Genomic DNA, 25,426 nt, shown 5'->3' on the forward strand with positions numbered 1-25,426 from the left:
GCGGGAGGGAAGCGGGACCCAGTCCAGCCTGACGGCCGCGGCCCCACCCCTCCCCCACCGACGGTCTTCTCTTGGGGGGAGGAGCGAGAGGGCAAGTTGGGGGCCCCCCCTCCCCTACCCCCTCGCTGGGTTTCTAAAGCCCGTCCTTCTCTGTGTGTCCGGCAGGCGCCCGCGACAGGCTTCAGGACGAGCGACGATGTTCCACGTCCGGACCTGCGCAGCGAAGCTGAGGCCGCTGACGGCCTCGCAGACTGTTCAGACGCTGGCCCATGGCCGGCTTGCGGCCGCGGCGGCCACTAGGACGTTCCCCCACATCAGGTGCTACAGCGCACCCGGGGCTGCTGAGCCCTTTCTCAGCGGGACTAGTTCCAACTATGTGGAGGAAATGTACTATGCTTGGTTGGAAAACCCCAAGAGTGTCCACAAGGTAAGGAACGGGCCCGCCGAGGGCCTCCTCTCCCCTCCGGCCCCGGCGCCGGGTCAGGTCTGTGCCCGGGAGACGCCGCCCACCGAACCGGGAGCTGGAACAGGAGGAGGAGCGGCCGCCGGGATCCCACCCGGACACGAAGACGCGGCCCTGCCTTTTGCAAGACTCCGTCTCCACCGAGGGCCTGCCCGGGGCCGGGGGTCGGGTCGGGGGGTTCAGGTCCCTCGGGGCTGGTGGCTGCACACCTGCTTGTAACCGTTCCGGACGTGCCCCGTTTCGGCGCGGCCCGGGTCGGAGCGGTGTACGGCCGGATGGCTGTTTATGAACTGACCGGCCGCCGGGGGGGGCGAGGGAGGTGCTCGCCATCTGTGGGCCCTGTCGGCATCCCCGGGGGCAGGAGCGGGGCACACACAGAGCCACCTGCTCTGAGACTGTGTGCAGGGGGCTTCGCAGGAGGGGGCTGGCACTGCCCAGGCTGACGCTGCAGGCTAAGGGCCTAGGCGTCCTGGCAGGCGGGGGTGCTGCTCTGATTCCGGGGAGGGGAGGGGGGTGGGGGGCAACAGTCCGTGTGTGGCCAGTGATCTTGTGGCACCCGGCTTGGACCTGAGAACTGTGGGCTCGGGGAAGCAGGTCCCTGAGCTGGGCATTCCCCCGGTGTGCGCCCCGTGCTCCATTGTTCATGCCAGCCGGTCTCTAGCTCCCTGGCTGATCGATTTGGGGGAGAATTGCTGCCCCGTGGCACCCTAGGAGGTCATGAGGCCGGCGCTCCCAAAGATTCCAGTTTGAGGTGCCGACCCCGCTTGGACCCAGTTGCGGGGCAGCCGGGATGGCGGGTCGGAGAAGGCCACGGGGAACCCAGTCTCCAAGTGGGTCTTCTCCTCCGTGTCCGGCTCCCCGGGCCTCCTGGGGGTCCCCGCCGGTCCTTTCCCGGAGCCCGGCCTTGCCGGCCCTCGGGCTGGGACTCTCTGTCCCTCTCTGGATGGGGCCTATTGAGTTGGCAGTGAATCTGTTTGGCTGGGGGCTTTGCCATTGGGCGACGGCCCTTGGAAAGCAGCTGGGTCCTGAGCTCTGGGGCGGAGCCGACGTGGTCAACTGGGGCCCATTCCTTGGCCCGCACAGAGGAAGGGTGAGCGGAGATCTTGGACCCATTGTACCGCTGGGGAAACTGAGGCCCAGAGAGGCGCGGTGACTCGGCCGAGGTCACACAGCTGGCCAGGGACAGTGGCAGGACTCAAACCTGGCTCCTGGGCCCTTGCTCAGAGCCAGCCCAGCGGGGAGGGAGCTGCCGCCAGGAGGGATGGAATCTGAAACGGCAGACTTCTCCCTTCGGGGATCCTTGGGGTGGAGAACTGTTTCTCCTCCGGATCGAGTCTGTGTCAGGTACCCGGGGTCAGGGTATTCCAGGGACGCGCCAGCTCAGTGTGGAGCGCCCGGCTCCCGACTTGGCCGGCGGCCGAGCTGCACCTTTCTGCCGGTTGGGTGGCCAGGAAAGGGTTATTCGGGAGGAGCTCCGCTCGAGATGCTGGGTTTTCCTGAGAGGACCCTATAATGGGGTCGGGGTAGTGGCCAGTGGCGGAGCAGCACCCCTTCTTGGAGTCCCCCTGGAGGGGATGGGGGCGGGACTCGGTGGGGGTCCGGGTACAGCCAGAGGGCCTGGGGCCCGGGCGGGGGGGCGGATGAGAGGTGACTCGAACGAGTGCCTCCGGGAGTCGAGCGCTTTCCAGATGGGATCCTGATCTCCCAACGGACCGTGAGGGACTCACAGGGCGCCGCCCGGCCGGCGGCCACGGGCCACGGACCGGCTCCGCCCACCGGCCCCGCCACCTCGGCCACGCCCTCTGTAGTCCCTCGGGGGCTTCGTCTCTCAAACCCGCTCCATCCAGGAGGCCGAGTGGGTTGATCCAGTCATTCGATCGATCTGTAGTATCGATCAGCCTACTGTGTGCAGAGAACAGTAGTTATAGACAGGCTCCTTCCCCCCCGGGCAGCTTACTGTAGACTGTACACTGAGTGCAGGGGAGAGGACAGTGGATTTAGTAGACACCGCCCCGCCCTCAAGCAACTGCCCATCCAGCAAGGGAATAGGCACGGCCTAGGGGAAAGAGCCCTGGCCTGAGAGTCGGGACCTGTGTTCTAATTCTGGCTCTGTCCACTTGTCTGCTATATGTTCTTGGGTAAGTCACTTCACTTCTCTGGACCTCCCTCCTCCTTAGACTGGAAGCCCCATGCGGGACGGGGACTGTGTCCATCCAACGTGGTGATCTTGTATCTACCCCATTACAGTATTTGGCACAGAGAATGCCCTCAACAAGTGCCATTAAAAATGAGATATTGAAATTTTCAGTCGGGGGTAAGGAGGAAAGGGGAAATGGTCACAAATTGGCATTTATGCAATTGGGCGTGTGAGAGATGAACGGAAGTGTTCTGCGCCGTTGCGAGCACCCCGACAGCTGAGGGTGATGGGAGCTTAATCTGGGAACGCCTCCCGGCGGAAATGTAATCCCAGGAGGGCTCCGAAGATGGGAAGCTCAGTGGCCGCAGGGCCAGCTGGTCGGGTGGCAGCCTTGCAGGAGGTCCGGGCTCTGGCCCCTCGCCTGACCTGCCTCCGGGCACCAAGGTTGGGCCGGGCCCGGCCCCCGGAGTTCGACCTGGGCCACTGTTAGCGTTTCTTCCCTTGATCGTGGGCAGTTGGGAACTATGCCAGCGGACCCAAACTGGGACTGCCGTGGCTAAAGTAGTCCCTCTTCCCCTGCCAAGCCCGCACCCCCTACACAAACTTTCCCACTTTCCTCCCCTTTTTTTTTTTTAAATGGCATATGCTAAGGGTTTACTATGTGCCTCGCACTGTTCTCAGCACCGGGGTAGATGTAAAGTAATGGGGTTGGGCACAGTCCGTGTCCCACAGACGGCTCACAGTCTTAATCCCCGTTTTACAGATGAGGTAACGGAGGTCCAGAGAAGTTCAGTGAATTGCCCAAGGGCACCCGGCAGACGTGTGGAGGAGCCGGAATTAGAACCCAGGTCTGACTCTATCCACTAAGCCAAGCTGCTTTTCCCTTGGTTTTCCACATCCAGGCCAGAGCCAGGGCGGTGCAGGCCCAATGTTGACCCTGCAGGTTTCTGGAAATTGTCGTGATTGTGGACCGTCGGGGGAATCTAATTCCACCTCCGTCCATCTCCACGGTCTCTGAGCGAGAAGGGGAAAGCGCCCAGCCAGGGGGCGGTTCCTGGTTTGGGTGGTTTTGGTCCACGTGAGTTAGGGACGATCGCTGCTGTGCCTCCAGCCGATCCCCTGCCGGTCCTCTAATAATAGTGATAATAATAGTCGTCATCTTCGGGGCATTTGTTAAGCGCTTACCGTGAGCTAAGCGCTGGGGTAGATAGAGCGCAATCTGACGGGACCCAGCCCTGCTCCCCACGGGGCTCACAGTCTTAAGAGGGAGAGAGAACGGGGATGCAGTCCCCATTTTCCAGAGGAGGAAGCCGAGCCCCAGAGAAGTGAAGCGACTTGTCCGAGGTCACGCGACAGGCAAGTGGCCAGGCCCCCGGCTTCCAGTCCTGCATTCTTTCCACTGGGCCAAGCTGCCCTTGTCCCCGCACCCCGTAAGCTGCTCTGTGGTTAAATGGCAGCGGAGAGAGCAGAGGTGCGGCTCCTGGCAGACGGTGGCCCGGCCTTGCCCAGGCCCTCGGAAAGCAGAGCCGTCCCGCTCTGGCAGGGGCAGGGGGAGACCCTTCGCGGGGGTGAGGGTGACAGCTTGTTCCTAGTGGAGAGACTGCCGGACTGGAATCAGGGAGCCTGGTTTAGAGGCTGCCAGAGAAGAGGGTGGTGGCAGTCTCGGGGCGCCCCGAGACGCGGCCCCGAGGGCTGGGGGGGCGGCTGCCTCAAAGCCGAGTCCTCACCGTTTGGCGTTGGATTTGGAGTTCCAGCGGGCGGAGCCGAAGTGAGACGCCCTCCCTTATCTCCAGGGCTGAACTGTCCTTCCGCTTCTCCCCGCTGCCCCCTCCGCCCCCTCCCTGGACCTTTGGCTGCCGGGTCAGGCCGTTTAAGGGGAAACTGACCCCGCCCGCTTCGCACACTCTCTCTCTCTGACCGCGCCGTCCGGGCTATTTTGGTCTTTTCTCCCCGGCGGGGCTGGTTGTGGGGCAGCCCCCTCTCCACGCCCCCCTCGAGTGGCCTCAGCATTGGTCGGCTCGCCTGACCGCCCCTCCCCCCGGCTCCTCACCCAACGCGGGGCAACTCTGTAGGGGAAAGGTTGGGACTGGGAGTCCTGAACCTTCGTGCCCGCCAGACCCGACGTTGCCATGGGAGCAAGGCTGCCATCCCCCTCTTCCCCGCACGCTCCCATACCAGCTTCTCTGCCTCTCTCCGTTTCTCTTTTTGCTTTTCACTTTCTCTCTCTCTCCCTCTCTTCCTCCCCCTCTCCATCTCTCTTTTGGTCTTCCCTCTCTCTCTCCCACCCCCTCTCTATCTCCCTCTTTCTGTCAGTCATTTGCCCCCCTAGCTGATGGTTGATTTTTCTGGGTGGGGTTGCACCTTGCAGTGAGTTTGGACTGAGGAAGAGGAGGAGGATGTAGGCAGTGAAAGAGAGCAGCTCCCTGCAGTTTAATCTAGTTGCAGCAAATCTAAACCAGAAGCGGCATGGCCTTGTGGAAAGAGTATGGCGTGAGGGTCAGAGGACCCGGGTTCTTATCCTGGCTCCGCCACTTGTCTGCTGTGTGACCTTTAGAAAGACACTTCTTTGGGCCACGGTTTCCTCGTCTGTAAAATGGGGATTAAATCCTCCACCCTTCTGCTTAGACTATAAACCCCCAGTAGGACAGGGACTGTGTCCAACCTGCAGTTCTTGTATCTACCCCAGTTGTTAATACAATGCTTGGCATATAGTGAGCACTGAACAAGTGTCATTGTTATTGCTGTTAACATAATTCTAGGGGGGACCTGTGTGGTCCGGCCCCCATTCAGAGCTTCTCTGAGGAGCTGGAGGAGAGACCTTTTGCCACTGGGACGGGCCCCAGGGTCTGGCCAAGTGTGGCACTCAGTGAGCAGGAGCTGTTTGGGCTCTTCCTCGCACGGCGGGACATTCCATCCAGCCCCTCAGCCCCTGTGGGGGTCCCAGGTACCCCTCTAGCTCACCCAGGACCCTACTAGGCCAGTGCCACCTCAGCAGCTGGGTGACATCTAGCCCCGGGACAGGGGAGACTCAGGAACTCCCTCTTCTTCCTCCTCCTCCTCCTCCTCCTCCTCCTCCTCCTCCTCCTCCTCCTCCTCCTCCTCCTCCTCCTCCTCCTCCTCCTCCTCCTCCTCCTCCTCCTCCTCCTCCAGCACCTTTCCTTTTCCCTAGAGTTCCCACTTCTGCCAGCCCAACCACTCAGGCTGCCCTCCACCTCCTTGCCAGGGTCGAGGGGACAGGAACCGGAGGCCCCAGCCTGGTCCCGGGACCTCCTTAGGAATTGCGCTGGTGGGAGGTGGGGAGTGGGGCGGGGTCGGCCCTCCGCCCCGTTCCTGGGGACCTTTGCCCCTTTCTGGGCTGACGGGTCCGACTCTGCCACGGCTCCCCGACACGTCTGGGCCTGGCACTTGTGGACTCCACTTGCCAGACGCCCCTCCCAGGCATCGGCGGCCGGGCCAGCGGGTTGAGGGGCGAGGGGTTGGGATGCTAGTTCAAGGTCAAGGCCCCCCGTCCTGTCCCGGGTCCCCCCTGCCCTCGGTAGGGCCCCTTGGCTCTCGGTCAGTGGAGATCGCCCCCCGACCCCGGCCGTGGGCTGAAAGTTAGCTGGCTGTCCTAGCCGGTCAGGTTGACCTGTCCCAGAACCCCTTAGGGCAGTCCCGGCTGACACCCACCCATGTGATTGCTTTCTAAATCTGGCCCTTTTTTCCACCTGCCTGGGAGCCCGGGTGGGCCAGAGAAGATGAAAATAGCTCTGAGGCTGCCTGACCTCTCAAGGGGGAATGGTGGTGACCAGGGAGCCGAGGCCAACCTTGGTCTTGTCCGGTGGTGTGGGGCTCAGGGCCCCCAGGGCCCCTCTGTCGTAGTGGACTAACAAAGAGGTGGCAGCAGCAGAGAAGCAGTGTGCCACAGTGGATAGAGCACAGGCCTGGGAGTCAGAAGGACCCGGGTTCCAATTCCGGCTCTACCGCTTGTCTGCCGTGTGACCTCGGGCAAGTCGCTTAACTTCTGGGCCTCGGTTATCTCATCTGTAAAATGGTGATTAAGAGCGTGAGCCCTAGTGGTGACCGTGCCAACCTGATTACTTTGTATCTACCCCAGTGCGTAGACCAGTGCCTGGCACATGGTAAGCGCTTAAAAATGTCTTTAAAAAAAGCAGCCCCCATTGGAGCCATGGCCAGCTGAGCGAGCTGTCTGGGTCCCCCGTGTGAAGTCTTGGTGGGAGCTGGAGGCCTGGAGTGCAGAATTCTGCCGGGGGCCCCTGGGGAGGAGGGGAGTGACCAGAGTGGGCCGGGAAGGCGAGGGGAGCTGGCCAGTCATCCGGATGGGCACGGCAGGACAATGCAGGGGGTCGCCAAGTGGGAACTGAAGCCCACGAAGCAGTCGAGCAGTCATTCAGTCGTCGGTTGAATTTACTGAGCACTTACTGTGTGCGGAGTACCGCACTAAGCCTGAGAGCGAGGGCCGAGTGAGAAGAGCCAGAGGACCGGGGCCCGAGCCGGGTGGGCCCGCCGGTCTGAGCCGCAGCCGGTCGTGCCCCGTTTGACTCCCCGGGAGGGAGGGGACGGCGAGGAGCGGAGCGAGGCGGGCTGAGCGGGCCCAGACTCGGTTGGGCGGCCACCGAGCCGGATCTAGGGGAGGCCCACTCCACCCAGTGTGGTTCTGCGAGGGCAAGACCAGTGCCGGATCTTGGCTCGGCTAAGAGCCTGGCGCGGCGGGGGCGAGGAGTGGAGCCGGCCCGACCGGCGGGGACGGCCGAGGACAGTGAAATGAGAGGAGGCGTCAGCTGGGCCTCTCGCGGCTCGGGAGCCAGACCCGAGGAGGCAGCCGGGCCTCGTGTGGGTTCTTAGAGCGCCCCCTCGGACAGCCCTCGTCGGCAACCGGACGAAAGGCCCTCGGCCGTTCCTCCCGGACGCCGCGGTGAGCCAACACCTCCCCTCCCTTCCTCCATCCACTCCGGAATCCTTCATCCAGCCGAGCCCTGGGCTGGACTGTGCCTGCTGATCCCGGGGGGCCTCGGAGTGACAGCTTTCAATCAGTCGGTCGACGGGGTCTATTGAGCGCTTACCGTGTGCAGGGCACTGGGCTAAGACCTTGGGAAAGTACAATATATAATAGAGTCGGTAGACACGACCCCTGCCCACAAGGCGCTTACAAGTCTACAGGGGTAGAAACATTAAAATCAGTGTTTGGCACTCTGACCCTCCTCAGCCTGGTGCTTCTTCCCCAAACAATAATCTGCCTTTCGATAGCGGCAGCAGCATTTACTGAGCGCCCTTGTGACACGGTGTGGCGTGGCTCAGTGGAAAGAGCACGGGCTTGGGAGTCAGAGGTCATGGGTTCAAATCCCGGCTCAGCCGCTAGTCAGCTGTGTGCCTTTGGGCAAGTCACTTCACTTCTCTGGGCCTCAGTTCCCTCATCTGTAAAATGGGGATTAAGACTGTGAGCCCCACGTGGGACAACCTGATCACCTTGTATCCTCTCCAGAGCTTACAGTGCTTTGCACATAGTAAGCGCTTAAGTGCCATAATTATTATTATTATTCAGAATAACTTCCCCCACTCTTGCGGGGAACAGACGCGAAAACATCCGCAGCTAGGGGAGTCAAAAATCAAGCCACCTAGGTGGACCGCCAGCAGAGCAGGGCTGGGGCTGAAAAGTCAGGCAGACGTCTTGTTCGGGGCCGGGGGTGGATTTGAGCTGGGGCAGGTTTCTGGGCCTCCCGGGGGAAGGCGCTTTCTCAAGCGTTTTGTCTAGATCCTTATCTGATCGCAAGTACCAGGGCTTCCTGCTCCGGGATGGACTCTGTGGACCCAAGAAGAGAGATCAGGGACAGAGCCCAAGTCCAAACGCTCTTCCTATCAGCACTCCTCCCTCCTTCACCCGTCTCACCCCGGTCAGTCGGTAGTGCTGACTGAGCACCTGTGGTGAGCGGGGCAGCATACCGAGCGCTTGGCGGAGGACGGTAGATGGAGCCCTGCCCTCGGGAAGCTTACCATCAAAACGTCTTACAAGCTGATATAGGCCCTCATCCCCCGCCACCTGCCTCCGCATCCAGAAGAGCCCCCAGCCGTCGTTAGGCTGACCCGCCCGCCGGTGGCTGGCTTGCTAGCGGGAGCAGGGACCGATGCCAGCTCGTCCCTGCCCTGTCCGAAGCCACGAGTCATATCTGGACCAGGGAGCGGGGGCCTGCCGCGCTGCGTCGGGCCTTCTTTCCTGATCCCGGGCTCTGGGGAGAAATCCACGGACTGCTGGGGATGGGGACCGGGAAAGAGGCAGCACCAGGAGAGATACAGGAGCTGCTGGAGAAGGGAACTGGGAAAGTGGTAGGAACTGGGAAAATCCAGGAGCTGCTGGGCACGGGAACCGGGAAAGTAGTAAGTGCTAAGCGCCTGAAGGATATAGGTGGGTGTGGGCCAGGCTGGGCGGGGGCTGTTGGATTGGACCGCCGAGGCAGGGGGCCGAGCGGATCTTGCCAGGCTTCCGCTCTGCCACGCGAGTGGCAGCTCTCTGGAGGGGGAGGAATGGGGTGCCCACACCCCCCCACCCGGCCTCCCAGGTCTGAGCCGGGCACTAACTCTCCTTCCCATCCCTGTGCTTGCTCTCAGTCCTGGGACATATTTTTTCGCAATGCCAACGCCGGAGCGCCCCCGGGTACAGCCTACCAAAGCCCCCCTCCCCTGAGCAGCGCCATGTCCGTGTTGGGCCAGGCCCAGGCCCTGGTCCAGGCCCAGCCCAACGTGGATAAACTGGTGGAGGATCACCTGGCCGTGCAGTCGCTCATCCGGGCCTATCAGGTAAGAGCCGAGGCCGGCCCTGCCCGCTCCTCCTTGAGGGGACTAGGGGCGAGGGGAAGCTGATCTGAATTTTATCTCACTTGTCAGAGTGTGTGTGTGTGTGTGTGTGTGGGCGTGCGCGCGCGTGGCCGGTGGGGTTGGGGGGGTTGTGCGCTGACCTTTGTAAATGCTCCTTTACTCAACTCCAGACCCCCAGACGATGCCTGAGGCGCTGTTGGTTTTGCCCAAGTCGGGGAGCGCCCGCGTCTGCCTTTGTCCCTCCCCTCAAGTAGTCTTCAGCCCAGTCGATTAGCTGGGAGCCGTCCCCCCACGGTCCCTGGCCCAGGGAGTTCTGCAATCCCCTTGTCGCTGAGGGGGCAGGCAAGGAGTCCGGGGCCAGGGTGGGGCGGGGGAGCTGAGGCAGGAGGCTTCCATTGCGGTGATTGGTCTGAGCGCCCAAACGGGAGGCCCTCCATTTCCTGGAGCCATTGAGGTGCCATTGCTGGGGGCGGGGGTTGGCTGGGGGCGGCAGGGGAGGCATGCGTGGCTTTGACTCGGCTCTTTAACCTTAGGGGCCGGGGCTGTGATTCTCCAAGATCCCGCGCTCCCTGGTGGGGGTGCCCGGTCCCACCCAGACAAAGGCGCCCTGCAGCTCTAAGGCTTCCTCGGCCCACATGGGGCAAGTGGGTGCCTGTCGCATGGGTCCTTGGGGGTGACAGATCCTGGGCCTGGCCAAGAAGGGTAATGTGTGAAAGGCTTGAGGGCAGCCCCATTCCCTCCCCGTCCCCATCCCCTTTAGATGTTTAATGACTAATTTATGTTGTTGCTTTCAGGTCAGGGGTCACCACATTGCAAAGCTCGACCCTCTCGGCATTAGTTGTGTAAATTTTGATGAGGCTCCAATAACTGTTTCTCCGAACGTCGGTGAGAATTAGTCTGCAAATTCATTGGAATGTAATTTTCCTTTTTTTTACCCCTCCCCCCGCCTTTTCTCTCTGTCTGTCTTTTTTTTTTTCTTCATTTTGTCACTTCCTTGCCCCCCCCCCCCCATCCTCGGTGTACGTGTCGTCCGTCCGTCCCCCCCTCCCCGCCTCCACTCCCGGCCACCCCATAGATCCGAGGGCACCATGTGGCCCAGCTGGACCCCCTGGGGATCCTGGACGCCGATCTGGACTCGTCCGTCCCAGCAGACATAATCACATCCTCAGACCGACTGGGTGAGGGCCCAGGAGCCCGGTGGGGTGGGGGCCGTGTGGCTTGTGCTCCCCCTCGCTCCCCTCTCCCCGGCTTGGGGCAGACCAGCCGCTTCCCGAAGAGAGGGGGAAGGGTCTTAAGTTTCCTCGGCACTGATCACCCCAGGTTGGACCGATACCTGGCTCGAGGCGATCCGCCCCGGTGGCCCGGCTTCCCCGTCCCCTCCCGTGGTCTGGAATGGGGAGGGATTCCGACCCCGGATGGGCTCCCTCGCCCCAGGCGCCGAGCTCTTTGGGAAGCCGGCAGCCACCCCCCGTCCCCCACCGGCCCAGGCTAGAGGCCTGGGAGGTTCCCTTGGTCACTGGCGTCGGGAGGGACGCCCCTCCTGGGGGTCAGTCTGACAGCCAGTTGAGCGAGCGATGGCCCAAACCTAGTGATCACAGTGAGGAAACTTGGGAGAGAGCACCAAGAGGCCAGGGCCGGGCGGCCCGAGTGGAACGCTTGGGCCGAGGTGCTAGACTCAAACTCTCAGCATCTGCCACCTTCCCCCCACCCCCACCCCGGCTCTCCCTTTCCTGGTGCCTTTGCTCTAACACCGGACCGGTGTCCACCGAGGCCCGTGACCTCATCGTAGCTCGCCGCAAGGCCAGGGGCTGGGGGTGCGCTCTCTCACCACAGGGGCTTTGGGGGGTTAATCTGCCTGGGCTGCTAACCTAGATTAGAGAAACAATAACGACCACTAATCCGGCAACCCGATCTTCTGCATGCTAACAACGGGCAGTGCCACCCTCCCACCCACCCGCCAGTGGACGTGGGGGCCCGGGTGGCCGAAGGCTCCTCCGGCCCCACTCTTGCAGTCGAGGCTGTTGGGAGACAGCAGGGTGGGGCCGGAGAATACAGGGGTCGGACTTCCCGGCCATCCCCGGAGGTGGGACTGGCAGCCGTGCGGCCGGTGCTGCCTCCGGGTCCGGACATCCTGCTGTCCCGAGCGCTGGGGGTTGGACCTCAGAGGCAAGGCCGTCGTGGCCCACCCTTGGGGAGTTCAGGGCCAAGTCGGGGAGCAGGAAGACAGAGACCACTGGTACTGGGGAGGAATTGTGGTGGTACCTGAGCGAGAACTGCCTTGGGGTCTTGGGAAGCCCCCCGGGGAGTTTGGGTCCTTTCCTCATGGGTGTGTGTAGGGGGGGTGTCTCGTGCATCTGTCGTATTTAATCGAGCACCCACATCTGGGAATCCCACCCATGACGGAGGAGAAATTGCTGAGTCTCTAGCACCGGACAATTTCCAGCCCACAAGCCCGCTTAGGGCTTTGAAGAGCCATGGCCAGTGCTGGGCAAGTGCCACTGGAGAGACTCCGGGCTTAGGGGGAGGAGGGATCTCTGACAGGGAGCAAGGATGGCTCCGACGGCCAGAGGAGAGGGAGGAGGCAGCTTGGGCGGGAGAGGCTGTGGTCTCATCAGTGAGGATGATGAGGCCACCGTGGAAGCACTGCTGGGAGTTTGGGCTAGGAGGGTGCATCCCAAGAGAAATGGGAGCGGCGGCGGGCGTCAGAGCGAGGCCCAGTGGGCGGGCGCCAGTCCGCCAGAACCCACATCGCTTTCGCCTAGGGTCTGCTTGTTCTCACGTGACCCAGAAGGGGCCTGGAGGTGGTTTTCCCTTTGGGAAAATCGGGAGAATGAGAAGGGTGTGATGGCTCTGCCCCTGGTCAGGAGTGTGAGGTGACTTGGTGCAAAGGCCTGGAACGCCGCTCGCTCCTGACCGATAACACCGAGAGGGATCCGCTGGCGGGACCCGAGAGAGGCCAGTCTGTCACCCCGCCCACCCTCACACATTGTCAGGGAGCCAATAGAAGAAAGCGGCGCTTTTCCCAGACCTGAGAATGCTCAAGGTCACCCCAGACGTCCTGGGCCAGGATGGGGGCCTGGAGCCACTGGCACCCTGTCATGCTCTGCAGGACCGGATGCGCCCAGGGCACAACTGCTGGGGAAAGGACTTCACTGGAGTTCCTTTCATCCTGGCCTGGCGTAGCCCCCTCTACCCCCTTCCGGCCACCGCCACCCCCGGGGTCTCCGTGGTGCCCAAGTAGTCCGGTGGCTGTTGGCCCAAAAAGAGCTGTGGCCACCAGCCGGCAAACAGGAAAGGAAGGTGAGAAACAGAAGGACCGGGCGTGCCGTCCGCCGAGCCCGGCTCTCTCCGGGGTTCGGTCGCCGCCCCCCAGAGCGGGAGGTGAGTGCAGGTTAGGGGCGGCCTGCGGACACCGGGCCCTCTCCTCCGTGTGAAATCCATTGGCTTCGGGGACCGGCCGGAGAAGGGGCGGCTGCCTTCGGTGCCCGATCCCCGCTGGCGATGGCTCTCGTGACTGTGCAAGCCAGCCTCCTTCCTGGCCTCTACGCCTCCTCCCTCCTGGGACTCTGATGAGAACTGAGGGTTTCCCGGCTGGGCTGCCCTGGTTCTTCGTGGCGGGGTGCGGGCCTGTTTGCTCCCGATACCTCAACAGGGTGGCGGGCCACTGTAGTCCCCTGACACCGGACCGTGGGACCCCCGAGGTCACGGGGAGATTGTATCTATCTAGCGGGACTTGCCTGTTGGGAGCGTTTTACTGCCGGAAGGCTTTCTTCGGAGGGGCGGCCGCTGGGGCACCAACTGCGTCTCCGTCTGTGGGTCACCCTCACCACTGGCAGAGGGCAGGTGCCACAAACCGCCACAGTCCCCCTGCCCGTGGAACATATCCCCGTTGGTCAGACGCACCCGGAGGGAGGAGGACTTTTCCCCCAGCCCCACCCGGCTGTCGATCCCATCTAGGCATCTTATTAAACGCCGGACCCTGTCCCCAAAATCACCCAAGCAAGGGCTCGGACAGCCCCTGCCCTGAAGTTGGCCCCTCTGGTCGCCGGGGGACCGGAGATGGGATCTCAGGCCGGACCCCCGGGCCGCTCCCCAGGGTCTGCGAGCAGTGTCTTCCTCCAGCTGTTCCCGGCGGGACGTCTGCATCGTCAGTCCCCCTCGCTCATCATCTTCCATCAGTCACACGCCTCACTAACCCTGTCCCTCTGGTGACTTGTTGTGCCTCGGTGGCGTCCTGTGTCGTGACCGTGCCATTCCCCACTCCTCTCTCCTTCTGTTGGGGTTTGGCTTCTTGGTTTTTCTCACTAACTCTCACTGTCTTCTCTCCCCTGTGCGCTCGCCTGCCCTCTCGCCCCTCCCCGGCTCCCAGACCTTGCAGGGTTCAAGGAGCGGCTGAGATTGCTCACCGTAGGAGGTACGGTACGGTACGGAATGAAAGCAGGGAGCTCACCTCCCACCCTGGCCCGGCGTTGGGCCCATCCAGGGGATTTCCCACCCCGTTCACCCCTCCTGCAGGAGGTGGCCACCTCTCATTGCCCCGTCTCTCATGCTCTCTCTCATGTCCTCTTGTGCTCTCTCTCGTATTCTCGTGCTCCTTCTCATATGCTCATGTTCTTCGTTCACTCTCGCTCGTCGGACGCCCCATCCTCCAGTGTCACGTGTGTCTCTCATCTCCATCTCCCATGCTGGGCTTCTGGTCTGCAGAACGAGCCCTGCGGCATCTCTTTGGGCACATCTCCTTGTGCCCGGCCTTGGCTGAGGTGATGACGGTCGGTTCTGCAAGGGTGGGGAATCCTCTCTGACTCACATCATCGGGCTCTGGTTGGCTGGGTGGTGTCTCTCTCTCTCTTCTCTCTCTCTCTCTCTCTCTCTCTCTCCCGGACCCAACCCCCGGCACCCACAGAGCACACCGGCACTAGTAGCCTTGGGACAGCTCACCCAGCCCCAGTTTTCCGAAAAGAGTGAGTGAGGGGAGGTGCAGCCCTCGGCTCCCTTCCACGGTCTTTTCCAGGCCAGCCTTCTCTGGGTCTCCAGGCCCCCCCCCAGCTGGATTCCCCCGATCTCCCTCCCGGGCTCTCCTCATCAGCCTCTCGGAAGGCACTTTGGTCCCCGGGAGTCAGGGGGTCCCCCTTCCCTTCCTCCCTCGACACACCCCGCATCTGGAGGCGGAAGGCAGGAAGTGGCTAGCTTCCGGTCAACAGAGCCAGCTTAAAGCTCGGGTCCCGAGCCGGGAGCTGGAGACAGCCCCTGCGTTCACCCCGGGGAGGGTAGAGACGAGGGGACGTAAGGACAGAGAGGCGGTAGTCTGGAGTGGGGACTTCCTGGCACGGGGGAGTGGAAGGGCGGCTGGGCCAACGAGAGGTCGGTGGTTCTGAACCCCCTCTGGCCTTTCGGGGACGGTCCCCGTCGCCCGATGACTAGGCCAGAGCCTGGTAGTTCCAGGCTGGGCGGGCACTCTTCTGTCAGCTTGCTCCGGGAACCAGGAGCTGACCGAGCTGCCTCGGCCGGATGGTTGAGCCGACCGAGCTGTGTCGGACAGCCAGGGGAGAAGCGGGCGGGGGGAGGCCGTTCCAGGTGACCCTGCCACCGACGGGGCCGTGGAGAGCCTGGCCCCACGTGGGAGGCCTCAACCACCCTTCTGGCTTCCTCTGCGAGGCTTGGGGCCCCGCAGGCCTTGTTTCCCAGGTGCCGGGGCATCCAGAACAGGTCGGGGGGAGGGCCCGTGCAGGACAGCCAATGGACACGGAGGAGCCCGACCCTTCTTTTGAAGTACTTGGGGGGAGAACATCCACCCACCCACTGCCCCGGACCTTCTGACCCGGGTCCTCTCGTGGCCCTTCTCTGCCTCCCTGCCCTAAAGATGGGTCGGGGCTCTCTGACCCAGCCTCCATGGGGGGGTGGCTATGGCCAGCAAAGCCACTCCCCGATTCCGGTCTGTTCCCCGCCGCTGCCACCCGTTCACCCGCCACAGAAGGTGGGAGGGAGGGAGGGCGGCCCTGGCTTTCTGATTCTTGATCCGCTTGCTTGTGGGGCCGCATTTCACCATCGCTCAAATTCTTAGTACAGTACTCTGCCCATAGTAAGCGCTCAATAAATACCACTGATTGATTGATCGCTTGTTTTGGCCCTGGAGATTTGTTCCTTCTCTGGATCTCGAGTCTTGGGCAACTTTCTTTTTCCTCTCCTCCTCTCCTCCCCTGCCCTCTTCTTTCTCGTCCTCTACCTCCGTACCCTGGGCTCCTCCCCCTCCCCTCTCCCCACAATGACCGGGCCCCGCAAACACGCATCTGTCTCCTCCCTGGGCCCGGCCCTCCCACCCCCAACCGCCTGCCCGCAGGGTTCTACGGCCTGGACGAGTCAGACCTGGACAAGGTCTTCCACCTGCCCACTACCACTTTCATTGGAGGGACGGAGTCGGCCCTTCCGCTCCGGGAGATTATCCGGCGCCTGGAGGTGAGATGCCCCTGGGGCAGGGGAGACCGGCGGGGCGGTGGCCGGGGAGTTGGGCGGTGCAGGGTGCCCTGGTGGTGCCATCTCAGGGAGGGGTTGGGCTTGGGAAACCACAGTTAGAGATCTGGGTCCTCCCTCCTCTTTCCCTTGGCATAATGGGAAGAGCCTGGGCCAGGGGGGTTAGGGGCGGTCCACGGGGTGTCTGATGGGGAGCTGCCGGCCTGGGTGGAAGATACCCTGGATGACAACTTTCCTACCAGCTAGCACTCTGAAGCCTGTTGCCAGTGCCCGGGGCAGGCAGGGAGCCACGAAATGGAAGAAGGCCCGGGTTTGGCCCATAAGCCGGCCGGAGATCTCACCGGGGCCACACGGGTCAGATTCTTCCCCGGGCTCCCCGGCCTGCTCCCGGGGGCGGGGCACCCGCCCCTCTCCCACCCATGGAGAGGCCGGCCAGCATCTGAGCACCCCCTGAGCATGCTTTGCCCTTGTGTGGCGTGGGCAGCCCTGGTCACATCCCTCAGTGGGGAGGTTAGACCCGGCCAGCAGGGCGCACTGCCAAGTCTGTGGTAGGACAGGGAGCACCTGCTTGCCCGGGTGCCCACTTTCTCATTTCCTTCTCCTTCGCTGCCCTGCATAGCCTGGCTACCCCTGGGACCCGAGGAACGGGGGGCAAAGGGAAAATGAGAGCCAGGGGCCAAGGGTGGTCTTGCCTTGATGGAAGCCGGTCTTTTATCTGTGCGTGTGCGTACGTGCGGTGTAGATGGCCTATTGCCAGCACATCGGTGTGGAGTTCATGTTCATCAACGACCTGGAGCAGTGCCAGTGGATCCGGGAGAAGTTTGAGACTCCGGGCGTCATGCAGTTCACCAGCGAGGAAAAGCGCACCCTGCTAGCGAGGCTGGTGCGGTCGACCAGGTACCGCCTCCTGCCACCCGGTGGGGCCGGGGCCAGGGTCGCGGGGGTCGAGGGAGTGGGTGGGGTGCCCGGGGAGCGGCGGTTTGAAATTCGTTGGATGGAACGGTCCGCTGCCGGTCGAGTTCGTCAGGGCGACTTCCTGTGCCGGCAGGTTCGAGGAGTTCCTTCAGCGGAAGTGGTCCTCCGAGAAGCGCTTCGGCTTGGAGGGCTGCGAGGTGCTCATCCCGGCGCTGAAGACCATCATCGACAAGTCGAGCGAGAACGGGGTGGACTATGTCATCATGGGGATGCCGCACAGGTAGCCCGCTGGCGGCGGGGGGGTGCCCTCACGACTGCCTACGTCGTCCCCCTACATACACCCACACGCTGTGGTTGTGGGGGTTGGCGACAGGGGGACAGAACTGGACCGGAGCCCGCACCCGTGGATCACTCACTTGCCCCGGCCCACGCTCCGTTAGCAGCCCCTCAGAGGTGGCCCAGTGCCTTCGGCAAAGGGTGGGGGCATCACCCTGTCCCCCTACTCTGAGAAGAGCGTGTCCACAGGAAGCTTCTGCCGGGTAATCAGTCCAAGGACCGAGGAGGGAGTGGGTGGGTCAGAGCGGGAGGCCATCCTCCTTGCCCACACCGGAGCCCAAACACTCTCTCCACTTGGGGCCGGGCGCTGGCTGTCGCAGCACGGCGGCTCTGAGTCCCCGAGGGCCGGCTCCGCTCCGCCCCACCGATCCTCGGAGCGGGTGGAGACGGGGCCAGGGAGCGGGCCGTGCTCGGGGCTCGCCCGGTGACCCCGCACGTGTGCCGCAGGGGTCGCCTGAACGTCCTGGCCAACGTGATCCGGAAGGAGCTGGAGCAGATTTTTTGTCAGTTTGACTCAAAGTTGGAGGCGGCCGATGAGGTGAGGAACTGGGACCCACCGTCGGGCTTGGGGGGGACTGGAATTCCACCGGGATGTGGCTTCTCCCAACCCCGACGGGGGAACCGGGGAGCAGTTAGGGCCACGGGGAGCTGAAGATCCTGGGAGGGGACCTCGAGGACGTGACCCCCCCCCGGGCCCACCCGGGCACGCTGGCCTCCCCAGGGCTCCGGCGACGTCAAGTACCATCTGGGCATGTACCACCGGAGGATCAACCGTGTGACCGACAGGAACATCACCCTGTCGCTGGTGGCCAACCCCTCCCACCTAGAAGCGGCCGACCCCGTGGTCATGGGGAAGACCAAGGCAGAGCAGTTCTATTGCGGGGACAGCGAGGGGAAAAAGGTAAGGGATGTGGCCTCGGGAAGCCAGGCGTGCTCTGCCTCGCCCCTGGTGCCGGTTCCCACATCCACCGTGGGTGCCCACCCGAGTCTGGCTGGAGCCAGAGCCCGGCCCCTGAGGAGCTTCTGCCGGATGTCCCGGTTGGAGTTCCCTGCCCTGTGGCCTCTGTGACCTCTAGAGTCCAGCCCAGCTCCCCCTCCCCGCCTCCCCGTCTGTCCCACCAGCGGACAGGGAGCCGTGGTGGCACCAGGTCCTGGACTGAGCCTGCGGAGGAGATGAGGCCTGGCCTTGGGGTGTCCCAGGAGAAGCGGGGGAATGTAGTGACCTGTCTGAGGTCGGGAGGTCCGGGACAGCTGGACTGTGGGTGGGCTGAGGTGGGGGGGGGGCGGTCACTGGAGGATTGGTTAAGGAAGGAGTTCAACTTGGCCAGGGGCTACTGCCATACCCTGGCTTGTCACGGTCATGCCGTTGCTATGTAGCCCACCCAAGCTGGCACACCACAGATTGGTTGTAGACAGGGACCCCGGGCTTGGCCTGAAGAGAGCCAGAGCTGTGCCCATTCCTTCCTTCCCTCCCTCTGATCACATCCTCCTCCTCGTCCTGGCCTCCAACTCAGAGCCCCCCAGGGCCAGGCACTCCATCCTGGATCGAGCCTAGTGCCTCAGGCCCGCGGAGGGGCCACCAGGAGCGTAGCGGAGCCTCCCGCTAGGTGTGGAACGGGTTGGCATAGGGCTCGCTCGGGACCCTCTCCCTGGTCTGGAGAGGCAGGGCAGAAGGTGGGGGCCTTTGGCCAGGGTAGTGGCTACAGGTGGCTCGCTAGAAACAGGTCTGCTCTAATGCCGCCCCGCTCCCTCTGACCCCATGACGGGATCCCCTCCGCTCTCCCCGCGACTGGCCGCCTGGGCTTTCTGGGATGGCTTTTTTCCCAGAAGCACCCAGCGCGGACCCCGGGAGGTTGTGACCGGGATTGGCGGCGCTCCGGGTCCCCCGGGACCAGTCGGGGGCTCGGCCCTCCCACGGTCCGACGTTCTCGGCACCCTCGCAGGTGATGTCCATCTTGATCCACGGAGATGCCGCATTTGCCGGGCAGGGCATCGTGTATGAGACTTTCCACCTGAGCGACCTGCCCTCCTACACGACCCACGGCACTGTCCACGTGGTGGTCAACAATCAGGTGATGCCGCGCCCCGGGGGCCCCGGCTAGACCCGGCGAGGGGACTCACTCGCCGTGTCTCGGCCACGACAAAGACCCATCCGTACCCGCCCTGTCTGTCCGTCCTTGAGGGTGGGTTTCCTGCCTCTCACGGCGAGACGCTAACGCGGACCGTCGCCGCCACCCCTGGGGTCCCAGGGCGGGGGTCCCCTCGGGCCCAGTCCCGAGTCCCCCATCTCCCTCCGCAGATCGGCTTCACCACCGACCCCCGCATGGCTCGCTCCTCCCCGTATCCCACCGACGTGGCTCGGGTGGTCAACGCCCCCATCTTCCACGTCAACGCCGACGACCCCGAGGCCGTGGTCTATGTGTGTAACGTGGCGGCCGAGTGGAGGAGCACTTTCCACAAGGATGTGGTGGTGGACCTGGTGCGTGGCCCCGGCGTGCGGGGGCCGACGGTGGGGCGGGGCGGGGACCCGACCCGGGCCACCCTGAGCCCGGTGCCCCCGCTGACAGGTGTGCTACCGACGCAATGGCCACAACGAGATGGACGAGCCCATGTTCACGCAGCCGCTGATGTACAAGCAGATCCGCAAGCAGAAGCCCGTGCTGCAGAAGTACGCCGAGACGCTCGTCGAGCAGGGCGTCGTCAACCAGCCCGAGTACGAGGTGCGGCCGTACGCCCCGTCTCGGGGCCCGGAGTCGGACCCCAGATGGACCCGGAGGGTGGCGGTGCCCCTTCGGGAGGCTTGGGGCTGGACCGGTTGACCTCACCGGCCCGCCGCCGCCTTGTGCCCGAGAGCCACCCCGGGCCGGGCCCGACAGAGGCCCCGGCCGTTCCCCTTCCCATCCCCTGGGCCCCTCCAGAGCCCGCGGACACTGCAGCAGACCCCGAGCGGACATGGGGCTTCTCCCTACCGAGAACCGTTCCCGCCAGAGGACGTGGGTGAGGGGAGGCCCTCTGGGCAGTGGCGGGAGAGCAGCGTCCCGCCACGGTGACCGGCCCGGTTGGTTCCTTCTGTCCTCAGGAGGAGATCTCCAAGTACGATAAGATCTGCGAGGAGGCCTTCTCCAGATCAAAGGACGAGAAGATCCTCCACATCAAACACTGGCTGGATTCCCCCTGGCCCGGTGAGGAAGCCGGCTGCTCCGTGAGGGGCGGCCCCAGATCAGGCGGCGACGTGGCTGTCTGAGGCGGCGGGGAGGAGGGTGAGGGCGGAGGCCCCCGGGACGCCACCCTCCCGCGACGGACCCCTGCCCGGCGCTCCCCGCACTCACGTGCCGCTACTCACACCCCCGTGGGCCCCCAGGTTTCTTCACTCTGGACGGTCAGCCCCGAAGCATGGCCTGCCCGTCGACCGGCCTGACCGAGGAGGACCTGGCCCATATAGGCAAAGTCGCCAGCTCTGTGCCCGTGGAAGACTTCACCATTCACGGAGGTACCAGCCCCGGGGCCCAGCCTGGAAAAGCGGCCTACCCTCTCTGGGATCGGGACCCCGGTGCCCGAAGGGTTGGGTGGGGCTTCTTTCTGCTAAATGCCCCGCCCCGCCTCCGCCCGGGAGCTTGTGGTCGGCAAGAGGGAGGGCTCTATGGGAACCCTGGACGGAGCTGGACCCCGGGTGTGAAGTGAGGGATGCAGGCCCCAAGGGCGGCCGGCAAGGGGACCCCTTCCCAGAAGAGGGGCGGGAATGCCGTGGCCCCGCCAGCCGGGGCCTGGGATGAGCTGGGGGCCTCCGCAGGGCTGAGCCGGATCCTGAAGACGCGAGGGGAGATGGTGAAGCACCGGACGGTGGACTGGGCCCTGGCCGAGTACATGGCCTTCGGCTCGCTCCTCAAGGAGGGCATCCACATCCGGCTGAGCGGGCAGGACGTCGAGAGGGGCACCTTCAGGTGGGACCGCGCTCCTGGCCTCCGGGAGCCTCGGCCCGTTGGCGTGACCGGGATCTAGCCTTTCTCTCCCCGCCGCCCCCGCCGGGGACCAGGCCCCTCCTCCCCGCTTCCCGGTCCCGCCGCGCCAGGCGGCCCCCGGGGCTAACGGCCCCCGCACCGTCCCCTCCTCCCCAGCCACCGGCACCACGTACTGCACGACCAGAACGTCGACAAGCGGACCTGCATCCCCATGAACCACCTGTGGCCCAACCAAGCGCCCTACACCGTCTGCAACAGCTCCCTGTCCGAGTACGGGGTTCTGGGTGCGTGACCCTGCTCTCGCCGCTGGGCCGGGACCGGGGCGGGCTAGGGGCCGGTTCTCCCCGGCTCACCTTCCTCCCCCGTTCTACCCCCTCCGCCCTCCTCGCAGGCTTCGAGTTGGGCTTCGCCATGGCCAGCCCCAACGCCCTAGTCCTGTGGGAGGCCCAGTTTGGGGACTTCCACAACACGGCCCAGTGCATCATCGACCAGTTCATCAGCCCCGGGCAGGCCAAGTGGGTGCGGCAGAACGGCATCGTGCTGCTCTTGCCCCATGGCATGGAGGGCATGGTGAGGCCGGAGCCCCACTCCCGCGCCCCGTCCCACTCTTGTCTCCAGCCCGGGCCCCGGTCTCCCTGGCTGCCCCTCGAGTCTGTCCCCTGCCCTGAGCCGGCCCCCAATCACCCCATTTCCCGCTGAGGGAGAGGGACGGGCAGAGCTGAGTGGGGTTGGGGGGCGGGCGGGCGGCCGGCCAGACGGGCCCGTTCCTGGAGCCGAGCCCACTGTCGTCCCCCCGGGCCAGGGTCCGGAACATTCGTCGGCCAGACCGGAGCGCTTCCTGCAGATGTGCAACGATGACCCCGACGTCTTCCCGGTGAGTCGGGGCCGCCCCCGGTCCCCCGCGGTCAGCTGTTGCGGTCTCGCGGTCGCTGCTGCTCCCCGCCCGGAGACCTCCCACTCCGCCCAACTCCATTCAGTTGACTTGTGTTTATTGAGCACTTACCGTGTGCAGAACACCGTTCTGAGCGCTTGGGAGGGTACAGTACAACAACAGACAGTCCCGACAACGAGCTTACAGTCTGGGGGAGACCGTCATCGTTATAAATAGATGACAGATCTGTACAAAAGTGCTGTGGGGCTGGGAAGGCGGGGAGAACAAAGGGAGCAAGTCAGGGTGACACAGAAAGGAGTTGGAGAAGAGGAAAGAGGGGCTTAGGAAAGGCCTCTTGGAGGAGCTGTGCCTTCAATAAGGCTTTGAACGGGGGAGAGTCACTGTCAGATTAGTGGAGGGAGGGCATCCGAGGCCAGAGGCAGAAAGTGGGCGTCGGGGGTCAACGGTGACATAGTTGGGATCAGGGCACAGTGATTAGGTTGGCATTAGAGGAGTGAAGTGTGCGGGTTGGGTTGCAGTAGAACAGCGAGGTGAGGTAGGAGGGGACGAGGTGATTGAGTGCTTTAAAGCCAAGGGTGAGGAGTTTTTGTTTGATGCCAAGGTGGATGGGAAACCAGTGGAGTCTTTTGAGGCCCGTGCCCTGCTCTCTCTCCTCCCCGCACCCTCCCTGCTCACCGCCCTCCCTCCGCTGTAGAAACTGGATGACTTTGACGTGCGTCAGCTGTACGACTGCAACTGGATCGTGGTGAACTGCTCCACGCCCGCCAACTTCTTCCACGTCCTGCGGCGGCAGATCCTCCTGCCCTTCCGAAAGCCGGTCAGTACGTGCGGGGCTTGGGCACGGAGCCGAGTCCGGACGCCCCCTCCGTAGAGGGGGGGCCGTTGGAGGTGCCGCCTCTGGCTGTTGGGACCTTCGGGAAGTCGAGCATCACTGACCGAGACAGAAGCGGGAAGGTGGCCAGACCTCCCCCTTCCCCTCACCTTTCTCCCCGCCACATCCAGTTCTTTTTTCAAACGGGATCCTCTGCGAGCCCTGTTCGTCTCCCCCTGCGAGCCCCCTGTCTTCCCCTTGTTTTCCAGCTGATCGTCTTCACGCCCAAGTCCCTGCTGCGCCACCCCGAAGCCCGCTCTAGTTTCGAAGACATGCTGCCAGGTCTGCGGCACGGGGGGTGCGGGGGAGGGCCGGGGAGCGGGCCGGACCGGCCGGGACCAGGGGGCTCGGCTCGCCGTGTGGCCCGGTGCCGGCCGCCGAGGTCACCCGCGCCGCTCGGGCTGCTTGCAGGCACCCACTTCCTGCGCATCATCCCGGACAGCGGGCCCGCCTCGCAGGACCCCGGCCGCGTCAAGCGGCTGCTCTTCTGCACCGGCAAAGTTTACTATGACCTCACACGCGAGCGTAAGGCTCGCGACATGGAGGCGGAGGTGGCCATCACCCGCATCGAGCAGGTGACGGGGGACGGAGGATCGGGCGTGGGCCGCCCTGAAGCAGGGTGGCCGGGAGAGGGCCGCCCGGGGGGGTCATCCCGGGCCGGCGGGGAGGGGACAAGCCTTTGGTTTTCGCGAAGAGATCCTGGGGGACGGGGTCCTGTCCTGCCCGGCGTCCCCGTGCGAAGCCGGTGCCTCTGTCTCCGCAGCTGTCGCCGTTCCCCTTCGACCTGCTGCAGAAGGAGGCTCTCAAGTACCCCAACGCAGAGCTGGCCTGGTGCCAGGAAGAGCACAAGAACCAGGGCTACTACGACTACGTCAAGCCGCGACTGCGGACCACCATCGACCGCATCAAGCCCGTCTGGTACGGACGGGCGGCCCCATCGGGCTCCACCCCGCCGGCGCGCGGCCCATCCTGACCCCTCCGCGCTCCCTCCTGACCCCCCGGCCTCCCCCACCCCAGGTACGCCGGCCGGGACCCTGCCGCCGCCCCCGCCACGGGCAACAAGAAGACCCACCTGACAGAGCTGAAGCGACTCCTAGAGACAGCCTTCAACCTGGACTCTTTCAAGGGCTTGTCCTAGACGCCGGCTCCGTCCGTCCGTCTGTCCGTCTGTCCATCTGCCTGCCCGCTCTTCTGCCCGCCCACCTCTCCTGAGCTCCACCGCACCGCCCCCGCCCCCCACCCCCACCCGGCGGGGCCCTCTGGCCTCTTCACCGTCACCGCTCCATCCTCTGTGTCACCTGACCCCCGGCACCCCCTCCCTCCCTCCCCCCAGGCGGCCTCGGCGAGGGGAGCGGCCGGCCTGCCGGTCCGTTTAGTCTCACCCCGCTCCTGCGCCACCAGCCTGGCGGCTGCGGGGGCGGGAAGGGGCCGGCGCCGGGCCGGGGGCCGAGCCGCACCCCGTCGGACCCCCGGCAGCCATTGCTCCCGCCGTGCGCAGGGTGACGAGCTCTTAGCGGGGGAGGACCGGCAGCCTCATCCACTCCGGGGAAGTGAGCTCACCGTATCCACACCCCCACCTCCCAGCTTCCTCCTCCAGCTCTCCCCTGGGCTCCGCCCGGCATCCGTGTGCCCCATCCACCCCACGTGGCTCCCTGGGGCCTCGTGCCCTCCTCGCCGCCGCCTCTGACCGCGGCTGTGCGACCGGCTCCGGGGCCGGGGGTGGGGTTCCGCGCCCGGCCGGCGAACACCGACCGTCACTCCGGCCGCCGGCGCCCCCGTCCCCGCTCGGCCGGGCCCGCCGGGAAGCCACTTGGTCTCCATCTCCGTCTCCCATCCCGCTCTAGTCCGTCTCACTCCCCGTGGCGCCCCGAACCTCACTTGAGGCTCCCGGAGAAGCAGAGGAGCGCCGGCTGCCCCGCGTCCCGTGCCAACCCTCTTCCCCTCCCCGCCCTCCCCCCGGAGCGGAGGGCCCAGCGGGAGCCCGGCCGGGCAGGAATCGGGCGGCGGCGGGCCCTCCTCGTCACCACTTGGACGCCCCCCCCCTCCCGTGACAGATCTGATTTATTTATTTTGTTAAAAAAAAAAAAGAACCAACCCAACCCGGCTTTACGTTGTATTTGGCTTCACGATCCAATAAAGTTACCCTTGGGCCTGTCGCCTGCCGCCCTCCCCTTCCCCGCCTTGGCTCCGGCCAAGTCTGCGAGCGAGCGGGCGGGCGCGCTGGGGAAGTGGCTGCCTGAGCGGGGCCCCGGACGCGCCCGGCTCCGGAGGCCCCCACCCCTGCCGCCGTCCCGTTGGGGGACCCGGAGGGAGGGTCGCCCTCCCCGCTGTGCGGCGGGCCCCCCACCCCAGGACCGGCCCCCAGTCGGCCGCTCGGAAAGGCCGGGCCGGGCCGGGCCGGGGCCGTTCCTCGCCGCCGCCACTAGGGGTCGCCGTCCCCCCCGGCCGGCGCGCCGAGGGTTAAAGCGCGGGGGAGGCCGCGGGGCGCGTGCCCGGGAGCGCCCCCGCGCCCGGTTGCCGTGGGAACGAGCCCCTCCCGGCCGGGGCGGGGACGCGCCCTGAGGTTAACCCCTTC

At 64.7% G+C, this 25,426-nt stretch overlaps 1 protein-coding gene across 4 annotated transcripts in view; it reads left to right on the forward strand.

The window, feature by feature from the left end:
* Nucleotides 1-25,007, forward strand: part of OGDH (oxoglutarate dehydrogenase) — a 31,399-nt gene extending 6,392 nt beyond the window's left edge. For 2 of the 4 annotated variants that reach the window (XM_029074816.1, XM_029074817.2), the window contains exons 2-24: nucleotides 166-427; nucleotides 9,204-9,392; nucleotides 10,205-10,295; nucleotides 13,780-13,824; nucleotides 15,748-15,863; nucleotides 16,621-16,775; nucleotides 16,927-17,073; nucleotides 17,577-17,667; nucleotides 17,851-18,030; nucleotides 19,073-19,201; nucleotides 19,429-19,608; nucleotides 19,697-19,849; nucleotides 20,209-20,311; nucleotides 20,491-20,619; nucleotides 20,920-21,070; nucleotides 21,245-21,372; nucleotides 21,480-21,658; nucleotides 21,891-21,962; nucleotides 22,675-22,797; nucleotides 23,061-23,133; nucleotides 23,263-23,426; nucleotides 23,615-23,769; nucleotides 23,869-25,007. In XM_029074816.1, coding sequence (XP_028930649.1) covers nucleotides 197-427; nucleotides 9,204-9,392; nucleotides 10,205-10,295; nucleotides 13,780-13,824; nucleotides 15,748-15,863; nucleotides 16,621-16,775; nucleotides 16,927-17,073; nucleotides 17,577-17,667; nucleotides 17,851-18,030; nucleotides 19,073-19,201; nucleotides 19,429-19,608; nucleotides 19,697-19,849; nucleotides 20,209-20,311; nucleotides 20,491-20,619; nucleotides 20,920-21,070; nucleotides 21,245-21,372; nucleotides 21,480-21,658; nucleotides 21,891-21,962; nucleotides 22,675-22,797; nucleotides 23,061-23,133; nucleotides 23,263-23,426; nucleotides 23,615-23,769; nucleotides 23,869-23,989 — 3,105 coding nt within the window. In that variant the 5' untranslated portion in view covers nucleotides 166-196 and the 3' untranslated portion in view covers nucleotides 23,990-25,007. Of the gene's footprint in view, nucleotides 1-165; nucleotides 428-9,203; nucleotides 9,393-10,204; nucleotides 10,296-10,485; nucleotides 10,589-13,779; nucleotides 13,825-15,747; nucleotides 15,864-16,620; nucleotides 16,776-16,926; nucleotides 17,074-17,576; nucleotides 17,668-17,850; nucleotides 18,031-19,072; nucleotides 19,202-19,428; nucleotides 19,609-19,696; nucleotides 19,850-20,208; nucleotides 20,312-20,490; nucleotides 20,620-20,919; nucleotides 21,071-21,244; nucleotides 21,373-21,479; nucleotides 21,659-21,890; nucleotides 21,963-22,674; nucleotides 22,798-23,060; nucleotides 23,134-23,262; nucleotides 23,427-23,614; nucleotides 23,770-23,868 lie in introns of all 4 variants that reach the window. The other 2 variants (XM_029074819.1, XM_029074818.1) reach the window with 2 other exon arrangements.
* Nucleotides 25,008-25,426: the final 419 nt, after the last annotated feature.

This window comes from Ornithorhynchus anatinus, chromosome 11 (genome assembly GCF_004115215.2).
Source record: "Ornithorhynchus anatinus isolate Pmale09 chromosome 11, mOrnAna1.pri.v4, whole genome shotgun sequence".
NCBI lineage: Eukaryota > Metazoa > Chordata > Mammalia > Monotremata > Ornithorhynchidae > Ornithorhynchus > Ornithorhynchus anatinus.